Genomic DNA, 20414 nt, shown 5'->3' on the forward strand with positions numbered 1-20414 from the left:
CTTTAACCACTGCATGGTCTCCAGTTTTTGTTATGACCTTGAGCCAGTCGTAACAGCTGTATACTCATGTAGAAAACTCTAAAATCTGCTTTTGTTTTGTGACTTCCACTTCTGTTTTGTCATGATATGAGAACATTTGTTTTTTTGTGGAGAAAAAAAAAAAACTACATAAAAACAAACCTCAGGTAGGAATGAAATGGCCCTGGACAGCCTTTGGACTATCAGTTTAGATTAATGTTTCTTCTTGCTTTACATGCTATGTTAATTCAACTGAACCTCTGTTAGACTTTGTCTCAGCCTCCAATAATATTTTTTGGACATGAATTCTTTGCTTTACAAATCCTTCTTTGAATTGCAAATGAGAAGCCTGGGGACATCCCAAAAGTTTGTCCCGCTGTTCACACTGATTCAAGGTTGAATCTGAAGCGACCATTTTTGGAGCAAAAGATGGGCTGAGGGTGCAGAACGATGGAGCATGCCTCTTAGATTTAAAAACCAACAAAGAGAGGGTAAAATTGCAATGAGATACTGCACCGCCTAACGATGGGAATCATTTTTCACCTCTGGACTTTATGATGTTTTATATATTAAGGGGGAAATTACTTCTTACTGAGTTTATAAACGAATAGTTAATTTTCTATGTATTGCTCTAGATTAATGGTGGTCTTCCCTTGCAAGGTGTCAGATTTTGATTTCTTTATTATGACAGTTTCTTTTTTATCTTGAGATGATAAGAAAAATATCCTGTTATGAGATGGCAACTTTTATTTTCATGTCATAATGAGATATGCTTTTGTTCTCAGCATCTGTACCCCAAAGTTTTGCTGTGTAGTATTAACTATTCGTTTTTTCTGTAAAGTTTACAAATACTGTAAACTTAACAATTAATTATATCTCTTGATCCTGTAAATACCTGAGTTGTTAACTGTCTCTACAGAGAACCTATATAACGCGGGACATTATAGCAACAGATGGAGGAAATCGTAATACTTCCGTGGAGCTGGCAGTGACCATCACTAATGTGAAGAATCAGCCTCCTCAGTGGGAAAAAGACAGCTACAATGTTGTCATACCTGAGAACACTGCTAGGGATACACCTATAGTGGTAAGGCAATTTGCATCTTTAATTGTATGGTGTCACTCTAATGTTGTTGTTAGATTTTTCTTTTGTTATTTAAGGCTTGAATTAGCTGCTCGTTTGGTGTTTGGGTGACTGAAGTGTGAACTGATGATGTCACAGATCACATTATGATTGTCAGTGGAATGAGAAAAAACTGGAAGCACATTGGTTTGAAGTAAGCGAAATCTGACACAGAATCTCATATGCTAACTTTGTGGCTGCTTCTAAAAAGAATTAAATATCTTTGATATTTAAGAAAATATAAATTAATCCATTTTTAGACTGCAAATTCCCTTTAGTGCAAGGAGAGGTGCAGTGATGAGTGATTACTTATAGACTCAAATCACTGGGTTAGACATTGTGTAAATTCATACTTTAACAGTCATTCAAATATTCACTCAAAACTGAATGACAGTTTTGATTTTTCCTTCTTACAAATTACAAATGGAGTTTTATACAGTTTTTTTGGCTTGTTGCATGTAAAACTCTGTTGCCTGATCTGCCTTATGGCAAGAAACTGTTTGGCCTTATCTGACTTGACTTTCTTCACTTGAACATATAGCACTTAGTTAAATACCCTAACACTGTACCCTGATATGTAGCCTGCAGTTAATTTGCTCAAGTTGAACAAAATAAGTAAATAAAATACAACTGTCTTAGTCCAAACACAGAAAAAATGTGCCTGACAGCAGTCCTGGAATGCACTAATTAGCAAATTGCATCTCATTTGTTTTGCCAGATTAACTCTGTTACAATTTGTTTATGCTAAGCTAGGCTAATCGCCTTCAAGCTCTAGTACAAACATAGATGAGTGTGATGTCTTTTCACTTTTGGCAAAAAGCGACTAAATACATTTCCCTAAATTCAAAGCTGTTCCTTTTAGCCCAGCTCTTTAGCATCTCAAAGCAGCTGAGCGTGAAGCTAGAACCAGGAACCGATTAGCATTGCTGGCATTAGACTGCAGGAGCAGAAAGCTTGTCTCACTCTGAGGAGGAAAAAACACTGCTGGCGCTTCTAGAGGTAATTAATTATTAATAGTCTCTTTTTTTTTCTGTGTAGAAAATTAAACACATTTTTCATTAGTGCCTCTTCCTGTAACTAGATCAAGATGTTCAGGTTGTAGCATTTCTGTAGGTTGTAAAAATCTTTTGCAGGATTAAATCACTGAATGAAAATCAAAATGGCCTCTTTCATTTTTTTTTAATTGATAAAAATGAATATGGTGCTGCATCTCAATAACTTAAGAGTATCGTTAAAAAAATTGTATTTCAGTAATTCAGTTGCAGGAGTGAAACACGTAAATTATTACATACTAAGAAATACACAGAACCTATGAAAAGTGTTCATCCGTTTGGACATTTTACCCATTTTATTATTTTTACAAATCAATCATGACATCATAGTCAACCCAATTTGACTTATTTAATACAAACATACAGTAATACAAAAAAATCTTGAAACAATTATTCTGTAAAGTAATGACAATTGAATAAAAAAATACTTAACATAAAAGAAATGTATAACTACTTGCAATATTTATCTTTCCATAGGTATTAAGTCTATTGTTATGTTAAAATAGTCCATAGTTATAAACCCTGTTGGTGGGTGTTTATTCAGTCTTAATGTTTAGTGTTCATGTGATTATGTCTGGTCAAAGGTTTTGAACTCTTCTACAAAAATAAACAACTAAAACCTGCCTTTCATCTTCCACTATAAAGTTCAAAGTCTTTAATGTAATCATCTACAAAGCTTCATATTCTCTTTGACAGACGTCTTAATGTGGTTACTTAAACTGGATATTGCTTTTTTAGAATCTTTTAAACTTTTACTGAAACAGAAGATTGCTATATGTAGATATGCCCTGAATTAATGTAGAATTAACCAACCAGCCATTTATTTTCAGAGGGTGCATTGTGAAATGAGATGTAATTGGTGAACGCACCCTGCAAATTCATTCTGACAGATGTGATTAGATTACTGAGATAAGATTACTGCCATTAAGTGTCCATAGGAGCCCCTACACCATAATAACTGCATTCTTAAGTGTGCTTCATCATGGTCAGTGCAATAGAAATAAACCTCCAGAGACTACATGATGATGATGATGATGATGATGAATACTTTATTAATCCCCTAGGGGAAATTCAAGGTCAGTTTAAGACATTACACACAACATACACTACAGTTCACACAATATATTACAAAAACACAAGATTACTAAATTAACACAGATCAACATTACTAAGAGCCAAAAATACTAAAAAACACTAAAATCTAAGTGCTAAATTTAAATTTAAGACAGTTGCCAGAATCCCTCTGTCTTTTTGATCAGAGTCTATAGACTACCATATTTTATAGTACTACTATACCAGTAGTATAATATTTATCATGTATTTTGAAAAGAGCCACTGAGCTGTCAATGCAGCTCAGTGGCTCTTTGCTGATCATAGGCTGATGCTGGTTTGACATGCAGGAACTAACTAAACTCAACCAAAGAGCATCAGATTGTTGTTCCCTTTTCTGATATGCATGTTATAATTTGAAGTACACCACCTATTGCACTAATGATTTTTATGGGTTCCAGGTAATAAATATATAGTTGAAACCATTCAAGCCTTCTTGTCTGCTGGAAAGCAGGAAGTCAGGTGCCATCAGATGACAAATTCATAGAAAGATTTGGATCTATTCCTTCCGGTCTTTTTCTTTTTTGTTTTTTTGTACTGTTTTTGTTTTATGGTAGTCCCACTAAACTGCCTGTTGTTAGATATTTTGTGATAATTCTTTATAACACCAATGTAACCAACATTTTGACTTCTGCAGCTTTGAAATGGCCAGAGTAAACCCTGGAGTATGCATTGTAAAAATATAAAATTGATATAGATTTAAAAACTATTCAGTTTAATTTAGAAAAAAACCTTTGAATACGCTGCCAGACATTCCGATAAATGAACTGGTATAGCAACCCAGCAATAACAGCCTCATGTTTTACGATACCAGGCAACAACCTGTTACTCTTGATGTCGTTTTGAAGCTTTGTCCATACATGGGTGTCTGACAAACTTGACATTGAGGCTTAATCAAACAGACCACTGGACCCTCTGAGGAAACTGGACTAGATTCATTTTGTTCTGGAGCAAAATAGTTGCGCTTGTATTGATTTTGTGTCTTAATATGCTTTAACAAATTCTGTTTTGTGTCAGACTCAAAATAGAGATTGAATTTTGTCTCCTCCTCTGTGTCTCATTCACACATGACAGTTTTCAGAGAGGATTATTTACCAATAGGACACTGAGGAGGGCAGAGATATAGAGAACTACAGAGCTTGGATCAGATTTTTTTTCTTTATATTTTGTCCTTTTTCAGACAATCAAGGCAACCTCTCAGCTGGGTGACCCAAGAGTGACCTACAACCTTGAGGATGGGATGGTACCTGAAACCAACATGCCAGTCCGTTTCTATCTCTCCCCGAACCGGGAAGATGGCTCTGCATCCATTCTGGTGTCAGAGCCGCTGGACTATGAGGTCACTCCATTTTTTTCTCTGCGGATCCGGGCTCAGAATGTGGCTGCAGTCCCTCTAGCAGCTTTCACCAGAGTATATGTCAACATTACAGGTATTAAAATTGTATTATAGAATTGTTTGACAGTAGATTTGTAGTCTTCATAATTTCATTAGTACATTTCTGTAGTTGCAAAAGCATAGAAACATTCATGGTTTGCTATAATTAACATTACCTGTGAATATAGAAGTGAAGGATTAACACTTCTGGAAGCTATTTCTATTGCTAGAAATTTGTATCTGTCAGTTTCTTTGAATGTATGTCCAGCACTACAGTAAATTTATTTGCCGTGAGTTTAACGGACACATCAGTTTTCCTGAGTGTAACATGATAAAGTGATCATTCTTTAGCTGTTGCATTTATTGTAAAATTTATGCATATGTTAAGATGTACCATATATTTCTATATCTTGCACAGCTACAGAGGCTGTAAATCTCAACAAGAATTTATTAATTAATGTGTGGAAAAGAAATTATTAATGAGCCAATAAATCTCTTCTTTTTCCTAAGATGTCAACGACAATGTGCCATTTTTTACATCCTCTATTTACGAGGCCTCGGTAACAGAAGGAGCCCAGATTGGCACATCAGTTCTCCAAGTGTCTGCCCATGACAAAGACCTAGGTCTTAACGGAGAGGTACATGCAGAACTGTTTGTGTTTGTGTTGTAAAAGTGGGAAGGAAAAGCTCTGCAGCTGAGCCCACAGTGTTATTTCTCTGCTCAACCATCCATGTCACAACAGAAGCAGCTTTATGTAGCATCACAACTCATTTCCTCCATTGGGGGAATTTTTGTTCTACCTTCATCACAGAGTTTCAAAGCATGGTTGAAAGTTGCTGTCAGCCGCTGTCTGAATGATTGTGAAAGTGTTGGTAAAGCCGAGAGTATTGATTTAGTTTAATAAAGAGATACAGATCCAGATTTAATTTCAACTGTTTCTGCGGTGGTTTACATTTCCATTTATCTGTGTTCCTCAGATCACTTACTCTTTGCTCAGCGACAGCAGTGGTGACCACAACTTCTTCCGCATCGACCCCCAAAATGGAATCATCTACACAGAAGCTGTGTTTGACCGGGAGGCCCGCAGCTCCTACCTGCTAGAGGTTCAGTCAGAAGATGGCCAAGAATCAGCACGACCTGGCAAAAACAAACAGCCAAACACAGGTAGGGGTTCAAGACGGATGGATGGATGGATGTATTCTATATAATGCATATTCCTATAATTTCAATTTGTAAAAAAAAAAGTCATTTAATTCAAAGTTGTATGATTGCTTTGGTATAGTGAATTCTTTCACATTGTTTTAATGCCACAACCACATAGCTCAATTTGTGTTGTGGAAATTTTATATGAAAGACCAATTTGATTGGGAAGTGATAGAAAAACAATTATAAAAACCCAAGAACTCCAAACGTTGCTTTGGTGGTCCATATTTTGTAGAGTCAACTTATGTTACAGTAATAGCTGTTACTTTATGGGAGTATGTTTATCAACTATGCACATCTAGAAAGTTGAATTTGTTTGTCTATTCTTCTGTTCAAAATAGCTCAAACTGAGTCAGACTAAAGGGACAGTAAACCAGAGGTCGTGCTAGACTATTTTGTTCTCCTTCATTTTGACCGACAGCATTAAAAATAAATCGGTCATGTACTATTTTTACCCGTCAAATTATAATCATATTAACATAGGCTATTTAGCCACATTTTTGAGGTTTAGTTAATATTCAACCCTAACCCTAGTTGAACTGTGAATCCAGATCCCATCACACATAAAGCAGATGAATGGCCAATACGTTGGGCTTTAAGCCCTGGCTACTAAAAATGTGTCCCAGGAGGCTGGAAGCTTTTTGACTGCCCATACCTTAAACAGTATCTTAATACAGGCTCTTATTTTCTCAAAAAAACACTTTTTCCTTTGATGTGGCTACAGACAGACCAAACTCCTAATATGCTGTCTTTTAGAAGCATTATCTTGCGTAGAATAAAGGTTGTAAGCCTTGTGTTTAAGCATATAAAGCAGAATTACAGTTGATCAGTTCGTCTTTTAGTCCTCCAACTTAACACCACTTTACGTTTTTGCTTTGTCAGGCATTTCAAAGAAAGAGACTTGTTAGATGTTCCTGATTTGCATGAAGTATTCTTGTCTTCAACCTCATGGAAATTTTATGCAGTCCATTTGACATCTCTAAATCCACAAGGGGAACTTCAGTGTATTGATTTTCTTTTTAAACAATCGGAGAGTAATGTCACTGTGATGTTAGAGTGGTTTACATTAGTCGTTGGACTAGTCCATAAACAATATAAATTCAAATGAGACAAATCTTTCTTATACAATCACAATTGGACTGTCAGATTCTGACAGTCAAGGATCTGTCAAGCAATGATCTTGATAGATCCTGGTTTTTTGTCCACTAACTGGCTAAAATTTGCTGAAGAACAAAACAACACATCTATAAATTTATTTCAATTTAATTCAATTTTGTTTACATGGCTCCCAATTACAACAAATATCCTCATCAGGGATTTTACAAAAGAAACAAGTTCAATTTAAATCTCGTCCAGTTCTTTCCAATATAATTGAATCATGTGTTCATAATTAGATTCAAGGATTTAAAATCCAATATGCTCCCAGTTACAGTTCAATTGAATCAAAGTCAATTGATTATATACTCTCTGCCCACTTTATTAGGTACATTTCACTGGCACCAGGTTGCACTACCTTTGCATTAGTTCTTCATGGTATAGATTCAACAAGTTGTCTTCACCGAGACAGAATGCATAACTACATTGAGTTGCCATACTGTGATTGACTGTGTCATCATTTCTGCTGCACTACAATCATATATGTATATAAAGTGCTCAGTAAGTGTATAAAAACAATTGTAAAATGATTCTAAGAAAATCTGATACTTATTGAAAAGAAAATACATTCTCATTGTCTTCATTATTAGCTCTGATATGAGAGTTTTCATTGAACAAATTAGTGATTTCCTTTTTATTGAGTAACTTTGATTTTCGCACTAATGTATTGTCTCTGTTTTAACGGTAAAAATAATTGCAAACAAGGCCTGATGGGGTAATACTGAGCTCTCTAACTCTGTATAGTGCACGTTGCTGTGTCTGTGCCTTGAGTTTTAAACAGATTACATCAGTTTACATTCACACCTTGGGTTTCAATTTGAAAAGCAGAATCTCTTAATCTGATTTATTCCACTGCCACGACCAGAATGCCTAAGCGTCCCACAACCTGAAAACAGCTTGGAGATTTATTGGTATTATGTGTTCATATATTTATTTCTGCTATAGTGCCCCCCTTTTACAATTTTTAATTATGCCTTTTATTATTTAATACGTACAGCTTGTGTTTGTAAATCTTAAATTGTGTGTGACGTTTAGACAGTTAAAAAATCTCCGCTTGTTTCTGGAGTGATGTAATATGACATTTGCATAGAAGATTGAGTCTGTCATTTGTATTTGTGAAACTGGTATTAGGTGTTGCAGGTGATGTTTTGGAGCAATAAAGCCCTTTCTCTTGGGTTGGCAGGACTGCTTAGCATTTACAATGAGCCTTAGCTGTGTCTACATAACTTCCACATCCAGGAGGGCTCATCTACACTGCAAACATTACCTGTCTCTTTGTCACCCCTGCGGGAAACACCAAAAAAAAAAAAAAAAGAAAAAGAAATGGGGGGAATTGCAAAAACAAGCCAAGAAAATAAAGCTGCGTGCCACTATCATCATCTCTTACTGCAGCGGGTTTAAATTAACATGTTGACAGCAAGCTCTCAGAGTAGATAATTTACTCTTTCTAACTAAAGAAACAAACGTTGTAATGAGGAGGGCACAGATAAGACACAAACACTTGTCATCTTATTAATATTTAACCTTCCCAGCAAAGAGTTTCTGCATCTTTTCCCTGCAAAAATAAAGGTGCTTGAAAAGGTTTTGCACAGACACTGTTATTGTGCTGTCATCAGTGCTAAAACAATACATAAATTTAAATTTAAATTACAGCAAGTATGAATCTTAATAAAAGTTTTGTAACCTTTAAGTTAGAGAAAATTATTAAATGTTGTTTTCTCCCTGAAAAAAGGATTGTGAATTATAAATACTAAAAAATAAGAGCCTTACCCTGTGTTAGTGTTTAATCTTTTGCTCTTCTGTCATTTTTGCAGACACAGCATATGTGAGGGTTTTCATCAGCGATGTCAACGACAACAAGCCTGTCTTTGCTCAGCGACTGTATGAAGTCGCTGTCGATGAGAATGCAGATGTTGGTCTGACTATTGTCACCGTCAGCGCCACTGATGAGGATGAAGGTACGCTTGATGAAGCAACAGAAGAATTGAAAGCACTTTTTTTTTTGGCTCCTACCAATCCCCAGAGTTGAAGGTTAAAAAAGCAAACCAACTTTTGAGGAATCCATTCAAAAGTTATCTTAAAAATTTACCTGGGTTTGCAGATTTATTTATTTTTATCCTCTCTTCCTCGGAGGAGCAAACTTTTTTTTGGCACTCCATCAGTAAATTTGTTATTGACTGCTGTGTCAAATAGAAACTTATTTTCAGAATAGCTTTTATTTGCAGCGACATGCACAAAGCCACCCTTAAGGGCAGACTTTTCCAATCTGGTCTGTGCTCTGCAAAAATCATGTCACTAAAATCAAAATGTGTACTAGTATTAGTAGTCATTTAAGTGCTCAGTAATGCACTGTGGCACATATGTTCCAAAAAGACTTGACATGCTCCCCCACAGTAGGTGGGTGGGATTTAAGCAATAAAGCAGTTGCTCATCCTTCATATGGCAGTCTAAGATCCAGTTATCAGCTATGTTTAGGTCCGTTAATCAAGTATTTATGGAGAGCGGGGGTGCAGCTTAGGCTGGGCTGCCACACTAATGATAAATGGCTGTGCAATAACACCGACCCCCAACATTAGAGTTACAATGTGATTGTACTTGTGCCAAAGAGGCTACTCTCAATCTGTCTTGCTTAAAAACTCCACCCTGACTCTGGTCACTGTAGGCCAGCCAGCACCCTGCAGTAGACAAGGGGAACTCTGTCAGTTATGGCTGTTTTAATAATACAGATTAATGTATTAACACAGGATTGTAACCACTTAATCCCAACAGGATGATTGAAAGCAAAGACTATATGTTCTAGAAGATTATCTCATCTAACATTAGATTAGATGGTCTCCATAGGGGCACAAAGGATAAGTTCAGATATTGACTTTCTCTTTTCTCCACTACATCCCTGAACCTCAGCCAAGCCCCAAAATAATTCCCTTAAGGACAGTATAGGAGAGCATTATGCTGCCTTCTACTCATTACTTTTCCGGTACTCCTTTTTAATTAGTATCTGATTGAATTCGAGAAGACAAAGTACAAAGTTTCCGTTTAATGAAGTAATCAAAACCAGAAGGGGTTACGTGAATATCTAGTCGTTTGTGAGTGTTGGAGGCAATGAGGTGTAATACCCTCGCGGCTGCTACAGAGGCACCGCAACGCAAAGGTAGGAGATGTTAAAATACAGCTTGTTTCACTCTGTCTAGATTGCCACAAACAGACCCAGCCCAAGATTATATGAAGCCCTAAGAAGATTAAATTTTGGGGCCCTACTCCACTTCTGGTAACAAGTCATCATAATACCATTGACTTCCCTTTTACATTTTAGCAATCTGCATTTAAAACTCCGACTCAGTTAGCAACATACTAAAATTAAACTCTAAAATTTAAGATGTGTGTTGATTTAATATCTTATTTCTCATTTGTGTTATGGTGACAAAAGTTTGAGTCAAGATTATTCATGCTGCTGACAAATTTAGATTTTAAATGTTTTTCATTTGAAGTTTGATTCAGGTGGAAAATGAGAGACATTTCTCATGATATAAAACAATGTAGAAGTACGAATTAAAAGAAAATCTTGCATAATTTTTATTTAAAGTAAAAATGTCTGTTAATAGTCTAATCTAAATTGTGGTTATGCGTCAATGTTAACATCAACTTTCCTGTCCAGATAATTAATGCCCTCTTAAAATTTGACAATATTTTTCTAATCATGCATTTGTAATTTATTCCACAGGAGCCAACGCCAAGCTCCGCTACCAAATAACATCTGGCAACAAAGGGGGTGCTTTTGACATCGAGCCGGAGGTCGGGACAATCTTTATTGCACAGTCGTTGGACTATGAAAAGCAAAAGCGATACAAGCTATTGGTCCTCGCCTCTGATGGGAAGTGGGAAGATTATTCCGCTGTTGTAGTCACCATAGTCAATAAAAACGATGAAGCACCTGTGTTTTCTATGAATGAGTACTATGGATCTGTCACCGAGGAGCTCGATGGGTCTCCTGTTTTTGTGTTACAGGTGAGAAGCCTCCAGTAAATAGGAAAATGCTGTGTCCTTTTTAGTAATGACAGTATTCCCAATTAACTTTAGACATATCCCTTCTTTTTAATGAGCTTCTTTCCGAGCTTTGCTCTCAGTGTAAATTTATGTGGCATCTAAGTAATTATTACACTCTACTATTCTAGCATGTTATTTCAGTTTATCTACTGCTGGTGTTTAACCGTAGCTTGGCATATTATAGAACTTAAATCTCTTTAATTTACAGAGACAGAAGAGATAATTCTTGTGCCGTAATGCAGTGACACCCACTCTCAGGCAAGATGGAAAACACATGCCTGATCTGAACTCATTACTTTAATTAAGCTGGTCAGGAATAGTGAGAAACGGTAAATGGGTGTACACAAACGGAGGCCAAAGCAAAAGCCTCTTGAGTGATGGTTGAAAAGAGATAAGGGGAAACAGTAATTTGGGTTTGAGTGGGTGAATGTATTCCCATTTTCTAAAGATTTTGTCTTACAGGTTACAGCCACTGACCCAGACAAAGATGCAGACCAGGGAGCAATCCGGTACTCCATTCATGGCCAAGGTGCTGAGTCGCATTTCATGATTAACGACATCACAGGGGAGATGTATGCCCAGCGAACCATGGACCGAGAGGAGCGAGCTGTATGGCGCTTTGTTGTCATGGCAACGGACGAAGAAGGCGAGGGGCTTACTGGCTTTACAGATGTTATTATCAACGTGTGGGACATCAATGACAATGCCCCAACCTTTGTGTGCGCACCTGATAATTGCCATAGCAGTGTGGCAGAAAACTCTCCTCCTGGAACGTTTGTTGTTGAAATGACAGCTGTGGATCTGGATGATGCAGCCGTGGGCCAAAACGCCATCCTCACCTACCGGATTACAGATAATGCACAGAATTCGGACAATGCGAACCTGTTCACCATTGATTCCAGCACTGGCACCATATCCGTGGCAGCAGAAGGCCTGGACAGAGAGCTTGCTGATAGCCACCATTTGGTTGTGGAGGCCAGGGATGGCGGCGGAATGACAGGCACGGCCACAGTCACTGTGGTGGTGACAGATGTTAATGATCATGTGCCAAAATTTAGTGAGGACTGGTGTGGTGCTCGTGTTCCTGAGAGCACACTTGAGGACTCGTCCCTCCTGGAGCTGAGTGCTGTGGACCCTGATGATGGTAGATATGGCCAGTTGGCATTCAGTGTGGTTGCCGGAGATGCAGAGCAGCGATTCTATATTGTCAGTCACAAACTGGAGCAGAAAAGCACTCTAAGGCTAAAAAAGAAGCTGGACTTTGAGAATCCAGATGAACAAAGGTTTAACCTTACCATCAAAGTGGAGGACTCCAATTTTGCCAATTTTATCCACTGCATGATCCTAGTAGAAGACGAAAATGATAATGCACCTGTGTTTAGCCCGAGTTCTCACCTGCTTTCCTCTGTACCTGAGGATGTACCAGTAGGTACCAGTATAATTCAAGTCGTAGCCACTGACTCTGACTCCGGTCTGAACGGGGATGTTTTTTACAGCATTCTCCCCCATTCAGACCCATATGGACACTTTACAGTCAACCGAGGTGGTGTTGTCACTGTCACCAAGTCTCTGGATAGGGAGACGGTGGCAGGTTATGAGCTGGTTGTCATAGCGACAGACCGTGGCACACCAGCGCTGACTGGCAGTGTTACGGTCCACTTGCCTTTGCTTGACATGAATGATAACGGACCGGAGCTGGAGATGCTCTACTCTCCCGTGCTGTGGGAGAATGGGCCCGCACCTCAAGTGGTCTATCTTAACGGGAGCTCAACCCTCCTTCATGTTGTGGATAAAGATACCTCAGAACACGGGCCACCTTTCCTCATCTCCCTGCCCTCGGTTTACTCTTCTGACTTCCACCTGCAGGACCATGGGAATGGCTCTGCCACACTCACCACCCTGCGGAGATTCGACAGGGAAAGGCAGAGCGAATACCACTTACCGGTCGTAATGATTGACAGTGGACTTCCACCGATAACGGCCACAAGCACTCTCACCATCACTATTGGTGATCATAATGATAACGCCCATCAGGCAGGGGAGAAAGATGTCTATGTGCATAGCCGCAAGGGTGAGTTGCTTGCTTACCCACTTATTTCATTTCATTTCTCGCTTCTTCTTGTTTTTGCTTTTGCACTGCAGGCAGAGTTTGAGTGAAGAGGGAAAACTAAGGCTAAAGCTGAAGGGAAAACTTATTACTATAGCTATACTGACTCAGTGTGGTCTGGAATTCATAATTGTTTGCTCACATTTATACTGTGTTATGCTATGGAAATTATGTCAAATTCCTCCTCCAGCCCAGAGCGCTTTTTTTTCCTTCCTTTAGCCTAAAGCTCATAGGTACATAATTTTATTGCAGGATCATCATCCTTCTTTTGTCTGTTTCTTTTTGCCCTACAGGTAAGTTGGCTATGAATATTGGCTTGTTAGTATTTTGATCCTACACAGAGCTACATGGCAGTTCTGGTAATTGTGGGAAACAGGAGTGCCATGACTCGTGGAGGCTGCCATTGTTTACCCAGCTGCGGTACTCTGGCACTGCAGGTCGATAATAGCATAATCCATAGTGAGATAGCCTTGCTTCTTTAAGCCCCACGCTCTCTGAAGTGGAGCAATGAGAGTCTATTCATTCCAGCGGTGGGACTCCACAGTTATGAGCATAATAAGCAGAACAGAACACAAGAATGCAGGAGAAGGAGAAGAGAGGGATGAAAAGATAAGTGTTGGCATCAGCAGATTCTGTCCAGACTGAATCAATGTGTATGTATGTGTGTGCACGTGTGCGTGTGTTTACCTTGAACAGGAAGGATGGGAAATGCTGCTCTAGGGAAGGTGTATGCCCCAGATCCAGATGACTGGGACAACAAGACCTACAGTCTGGAGACAAGTGCAGCTAAGTAAGAGCTCAGTGCTAATTGGCTATAATTTTTTGCTCTTGAAACTTACTGATCTTTAAATGTGTCACAGAAGTTTAAGTGCTAAAGCTTTGAAAAAACGTGCCGCATATGCAGAAAAACCCCCAAAAAAGTTGTGTCCGGAGTGATGAGCCTGTACTCCCCCAAAAACCTCCTCTGAATGATATCATTTGGTCTAAATGGTGCTTACCTTGCTATTTTTCTACAACTCAGAGGCAATTCCCTGCCCTCTGCTATATCCCTCACTTTCCATTAAGATTTTAATCTTTGTAATCTTCAATGATTGTTATTCTGGAAACTGTGACCATAACGAACAATCACGGAAATCTTGATCATACTGCAGAATAGTTAAAGGCTGAGACAGCCCATATGACCACATTCTAACTACTTCAGGGACCTTGGGTTGTTATTCAGTGTGAACACTTTCAGAATCAGATTAGAAATACCAGTTGCATATTTGTTTTATTCATACAGCAACTTCTGTCACCATAACAACTACCAAGCCCCTGTAGGGCCTTTTGGATCCGAAGACATTGTTTCTTCCCTTTTGCTTTTTTTCTTATATTTTCCGTATTGGAAAAAATTTTCTGCTACTTTTTGTGTTTAAAAATTAATTTCTATTTAGCACTTCCTGTTCAGTCAAGAATGAGTGATAAGTACAGAAAAACAGATCTGTCCATCCATCCATCATCCATCCATCATCCTTCCATCCATCTCAAAATTGGCTACAAATTAACCGGGACCTCTAAAAATCATTTGTCTGAATAAATCACAACCATTTACATAGAGGAGATGTAGAAACTTGGTCTGTTCCCATTTTAACTTACAGAAGTGCATCACAGTCACTTGTCCTGTTCTTTTTCCTTTGTTCTCTTCCTGGTAACCGTTCTTCTGCTCTTCTCAGATACTTCAGTGTGAATCAGAGCTCAGGGATGCTGACTGTCCGGCAAAACACTCCACCAGGCAGCTATTGGTTAAGAGTTGGGGTTTCTGATGGGGTGTGGCCTGACGTGATATCAGGAGTCAGGGTTCACATCAGGGAGCTGGAGGAAAAGGCCATTCTGTCGTCCGCCTCACTGCGTTTGACAGGTAAAGTGTGCAGAAACACATTTTCACCTGATTGCATAAATTTAGTGTTAATTCTAAATCTGTTGGTGGAAGCATGAGAGCAGGTGGATTGAAGCTTTATTTAACTGTAGTGTTACTTTACAACCTCTCGACCTTATCATCAGAAATGGATTGAATAATAAAACTTTCAGATAGACGAAAGCTTGCTCTTTGTTGACTGTGGTTAATTCTGTTTGGATACTGATGTTGAACGTGACAGCATGTTCCACGATTCTGAATAAATTAGTACTTTTCCTTTAATGATTATCAAGTTGTCAATCCAGTTAACACCTAAATAACAGGCTGTCAAGAAATCTTTTTTTTCCCTCTAACTTGCATTGTTTAACATTTCTAAGCATTGCAAAGCATCCATTCACAATGCTCAGTTTTCTTCTTCTGTTTCTTGCTCCGCTGCGGTCTGAGGTTTGTGTTAGTGTATTCATTTTTCTAGCAGTCTCTCAGATCAAATCTCCGTTATAAAGGTCAATCTAGAAGTGTCAGGTAAAGTCCTTGACATTTAAAAAGCCATTTGGCGAACAGAGTCAAAGGCTGTTATGGATGCCTCTGACTCAGAGTTGTTATCATGTTTGAGAGATTAAAGATGACTGCTCACATTTTGCAGGTGGGTTCTACCCAAAACATGATTGATTTTCCAGTTCTTAAAAATGTTTTGTACAAGGCAGTTTGTCAAGACTCTGGCCTCCTGCCTGTGTGCAAACAGATGATTTTTTTTTCCTTTTCTTTTTGCTGTGCTGCATCCGGACTCATTTAACTCATGGACGGCTCCAAGAGGAAGCAGATCAATAGAGGGAGATGTTAGGCTACCTCTTGTGTTAATGGAATAAAGAACTTCACCAACTTTGATCAACTCTCCAGTTGTCATTGACAAGTCAGTAGTTCTTATGTCATGAGCCTCCATTCTCTTTGTTTCCCAAAGGCATTACAGCGAGAGAATTTATCGACTCAAACGTCGAGGGGAAAAGTCGGCTGGAGGCGTTCTGGGACTTCCTGTCTGAAACCCTGTCTGTCAGACCGGGAACTATCAACATTTTCAGTGTAGCAGACAGAGAGGCGAGAACAGTGGACATCCATTTCTATGTGCTAACCGATAATGGCTACTTGCGCCCAGAGAAACTGCACAGTGTCCTGGCTGCACATAAAAGGAAGGTATGTATACCATCCTGTCAGACCGATAGAGATCACCGTTCATAAATCAAGTGATAAACCTAGGAGCTTGAGGGAAAGAGATAACCAAGCTTTTTATCTGCCCTTTCATTCTCACACTGAATTTCTGTCGGTTTACGGCCTGACCCTGTCATGTCCATTTGTCTCTTATTCAGTTGTTGTCAGTGTATCTCTTCCTTCTGGAATAACCTTTCTTTCCTCCACAATTTCCCTCTGCATCAGTGTAACTACCTTGCCACTTTAGCTATTAATCTAGAGACACAGAGCCATAGTCGTCCTGCATACTCTTCCTCTTTTACATTTCTTATTAACTGTAGTACACACCCCGAACTCTTTCACATTTGTCATCTTAAAAACAAGGTTTTATTAGGATTTTATGTGACAGTCCAACAAAAAGTAGGACAAGTTGTTAAAATGAAAGAAAAATGATATGCAATTTTCTAAAGGTTTTACCAATAAAACTGAATGGCATGCATGTGTTTTTATATTCTGAAAGCAAACATGTTGCTTCTGCTAACTCTGGAGGAGCTGCAGAGATACAGCTTAGGTGGGAAAACCTTTTGAAGGGATAACTATAAGTTTGACATTCTACAAATGTAGCCTTTATGGATCAGTGGAAAGTTGAAATCCATGCTTGAAAGAAGTCAAGTTTAAAGTATGCCACAGTAGTGTGGGATAATAGTGAAAGAAGACACTGGTCAGATGAAACATTAACTAAGATTTTATTTCTTTTATGCAAAACATGGTTAATGCCAAATCTACCGCTGCACATTTCCCTGAACACATTATTCCCTCAGTGAAACATGTTGGTTGCAGCAACTTACTATTTGCTGTGATGCAGGTACCTGGTCAGAGTAAGTCAGAATCTGCAAATAACTTCACACTGGGTTGGCGGTTTGCCTTTCTGGTGAATAATGACCCAAACATCCAGCCAGTGCTACAATGGAATTACTTCAGAATAAAGTAAATACATGTATTATAATGGATCAGTCAAATCTCAGACATAAATCCGATTTGGGTTCTGGTACCAGACTTAAAGAAATTGCTATTTGCATATGCCATCCTTTCAATTTGATTACCCTTTAGCTATTTTGTACAGAAGAATATGCAAAAGCAAATGTCTCTAGGTGCTCAAAACTGTTAGAGACATATCCCAGAAATCTTGTAGCAGAAGCCGACTCCAAAAAGTATTGACAGACTTAATATTGCTGAATACTTATGCACAGGCTGGTTTTGAAATTTTAATTTGTTAAACGTAATTTTAAATAAGGCATCATTTTCCTTTTTACCTCAGAGTTATGCACTACTTTGTGTTGGTCTACCACATAAATCCCAATAAATGCAAGAAAATTTGTGTTTCTGATATAATGAAACGCAAAACTGAAAGCTAATAAATATTTAGTTGTAAATCCCATAAAGAATCTTGCAAGATACAAATCCCTGTTGTCTTCACAGACCATTATTATAATACCTGTTTTTTTTCCCCCTTCCTTTTCACACTGCAGCTGCAGTCACTCCTGCGTGTGAATGTAAGCCAGGTGCAGGTAGATGAGTGTGTGCGCACTGACTGTAAGACATCCGGCGGCTGCTACACACAGTTAAGCGTCAGTGACTCACCCAACTTGATAGACTTCGGTGCTTTATCCCTGGCCTCAGTGAAGGTTACGTCTTCGGCCGTGTGTGGCTGCGCCGCAAGAGAAATGACCCACCGGACTTGCTCCTACTACCCCACTAACCCCTGCCTCAATGGAGGGACATGCGTTGACTCACAAAATGGGTACAGGTGAGAGACATAGTTGACCTCAGGTGAAACTGACTCTTAAGAAAGGGCAAGCATAAAATGGTTTGCCCTGGTTTTTGCATATAGTGTCTATAAACATGAAATGCACTTGAAGTCCTCTGGTGTTGTCAGCTTATCCTCCACAAATCTGGATAAAGATATGAAACCACTCTTAAAGTAAGTTTATTGGTGTTGCAGCTGCATTACCTCATGCTGATTTTTCAATTAGAAAAATAACTTCTAATTTGGATAATGAGTATTCATTAGGGAAAAAAATCAAATATTAAGAAAGACAATTTTTACATGACATTAAACCTGCTGGTAATGCTTTATACAACAGTCTTTCTCAAGTAGCAAAGGCAAATTTTTCTACTATAACATTTTACAGTGAAAAAGTAGAGATGAAATGATTAATGTGATAATATCTCCTCTAGCTATTAATTCAATTTCAAAATTAACAGTAAAACTATCCATGATTAATACAATATTTAAAAAATCCACATTGTGAACTCATCCTTCAACACCAATATAAAGATCTTTTAACTACTAAGACCACTAAGTTATAATAGCTTTAAGTTTGATTTCAAAATGCACAAAAATGGCTTTAAGTTGTTTTATGTCTTCATTATATGCAGAAAAAAACTTTAGTCTACTAATATCACTCCTACAAGCTGCTCAACAACCAAAGAAAGGTAAGGTAGCTTTTAACTCCAATAGGTTATCAATTTACAATAAATTGTCAAATAATATTTTATTTTAAAATCATTCCATACAATTGACTAACAAAGTCCGCTTACACAAACTTTGTCTTTGTGTTTTAGTGTGAGCAGAGGCAGAAGCCGGAAAAGATTGCTGCTGCTCATCCTTTAACTGAGTCAGTTTGTAGTAGTATTAGAAATAATCATGGCGGAGGCATCCCAGGGCTTGAAAGTGAAACAGACCAAAGTCCATTGTAGAATGCAAGGTCTTTTTACGCAGTTCTGTTTTGAATTGTAAAAATTTAACCTTATTAAGTTGCTGTTTACAACTTGTCAACTTTGTCACTGTATTTACTAACTTTTCTGATGTCTCTTGCAACTTTTTTCAAAAAAGCAACTAGCAACAAGTCTAGTGACTTTTTTGTTATTAGTAACATTGGCCACAATACAAGAAAGTGTTTTCTTGTATTGACTTGTGTTGTGTTTTCTATTTATTCACCTTATCTTTAACCCGAGACTCACCTTAATAAATTACTACTAAGCAATTCTCATCTGACCAACACAAAGGATTCCAGTTAAAATCCCTGTAGTCTTTATCAAACTCCACAGATTTTTATTTTGTTATGGTTGGACAGAAAAGGCTTTTTACTGGCATGCCTTCCAAACAAAACAACCAGTCGTTGTATAGATAGTCCCTAAAGGTTGACTCGTGATGACAACAAATACACCCACTCTTTGCTGTATTTCCTAAGCTTTCAAATTTTCATCAGTGGTGAAAAAGATTTGTCTTTCGGTTAGGTTATACTTTTGCCCTCCACGTAACCAATAGGCCATCATTTCAATTGTCTTTACAGGTTTAATTCATGCAGGGGTATGGGCAGGCTGGTGACTATTTGTAGTAGTCATTAAACAGGCTGTGGGGTAAACACATTGCAAGGGAAATAGAGAGATGAACAAGACATACGATGATCCTCACACTTGTTTTCGAAGGCCAGCTAACTTAGCATATATGTTTTTGGATTGTGAAAGGAGAGTGGAGTACAAATGGACCCAACGCATGTATGAGGAGAACATGCAAAGAAAGGAGCCAGTATAGATTTGTCCCAGGACCTTCTTCGTGGGAAGGAACTGCACAAACTGCCCCACTGTGCACCAAAAAAGGAACCCAGTATCTCCAATTAAAGTACCTTAGCAGTCAAACAAGGAAATAATATCTAACAAAATTGTAATGGTCATATAGAAGTGATAAGTGGTGCCACAAATAATTTTTCTTAAGCATTTTCTTTAGCCTTTACCTGCTCTGAATAAACATCTGGATTAAAAAAAACAATGTAAGATTAAACTGCAACAAAAAGCTAATTTATTATAACACTTTAATTATTATAAATGATGTTGAATGTTTTTTTTGTTTGTTTTTTTTTACTTTAATACCTGTGGCAGGCGATAAACAAGAATCACCTTTTCCTTGTAAAACTCATTCAACACTTTATTAAGTACATCTAGCTAGGACTTTTGCCTTCAGTACTGCTTTAATGGGCCATGGTGCTTTATTCTACTGGAAGTTATTATCATTTTGATCTAATCTGTTCATGGTCCTCTCACCTCTGACATCAACAAGACATTTTCTTCCTCACACTACTACTCACTG

At 38.1% G+C, this 20414-nt stretch overlaps 1 protein-coding gene across 3 annotated transcripts in view; it reads left to right on the forward strand.

Annotated features, from left to right (window-relative positions):
• Positions 1-20414, forward strand: part of LOC122835821 (neural-cadherin-like) — a 139676-nt gene that overhangs the window by 86213 nt on the left and 33049 nt on the right. For all 3 annotated transcript variants that reach the window (XM_044125208.1, XM_044125207.1, XM_044125206.1), the window contains exons 12-22: positions 938-1105; positions 4484-4733; positions 5189-5316; positions 5657-5843; positions 8852-8995; positions 10759-11042; positions 11544-13152; positions 13885-13978; positions 14901-15085; positions 16041-16270; positions 17794-18071. In XM_044125208.1, the coding sequence (XP_043981143.1) occupies positions 938-1105; positions 4484-4733; positions 5189-5316; positions 5657-5843; positions 8852-8995; positions 10759-11042; positions 11544-13152; positions 13885-13978; positions 14901-15085; positions 16041-16270; positions 17794-18071 (3557 nt within the window). The remainder of the gene's footprint in view (positions 1-937; positions 1106-4483; positions 4734-5188; positions 5317-5656; positions 5844-8851; positions 8996-10758; positions 11043-11543; positions 13153-13884; positions 13979-14900; positions 15086-16040; positions 16271-17793; positions 18072-20414) is intronic.

The sequence above is a fragment of the Gambusia affinis genome, linkage group LG08 (genome assembly GCF_019740435.1).
Source record: "Gambusia affinis linkage group LG08, SWU_Gaff_1.0, whole genome shotgun sequence".
Taxonomy (NCBI): domain Eukaryota; kingdom Metazoa; phylum Chordata; class Actinopteri; order Cyprinodontiformes; family Poeciliidae; genus Gambusia; species Gambusia affinis.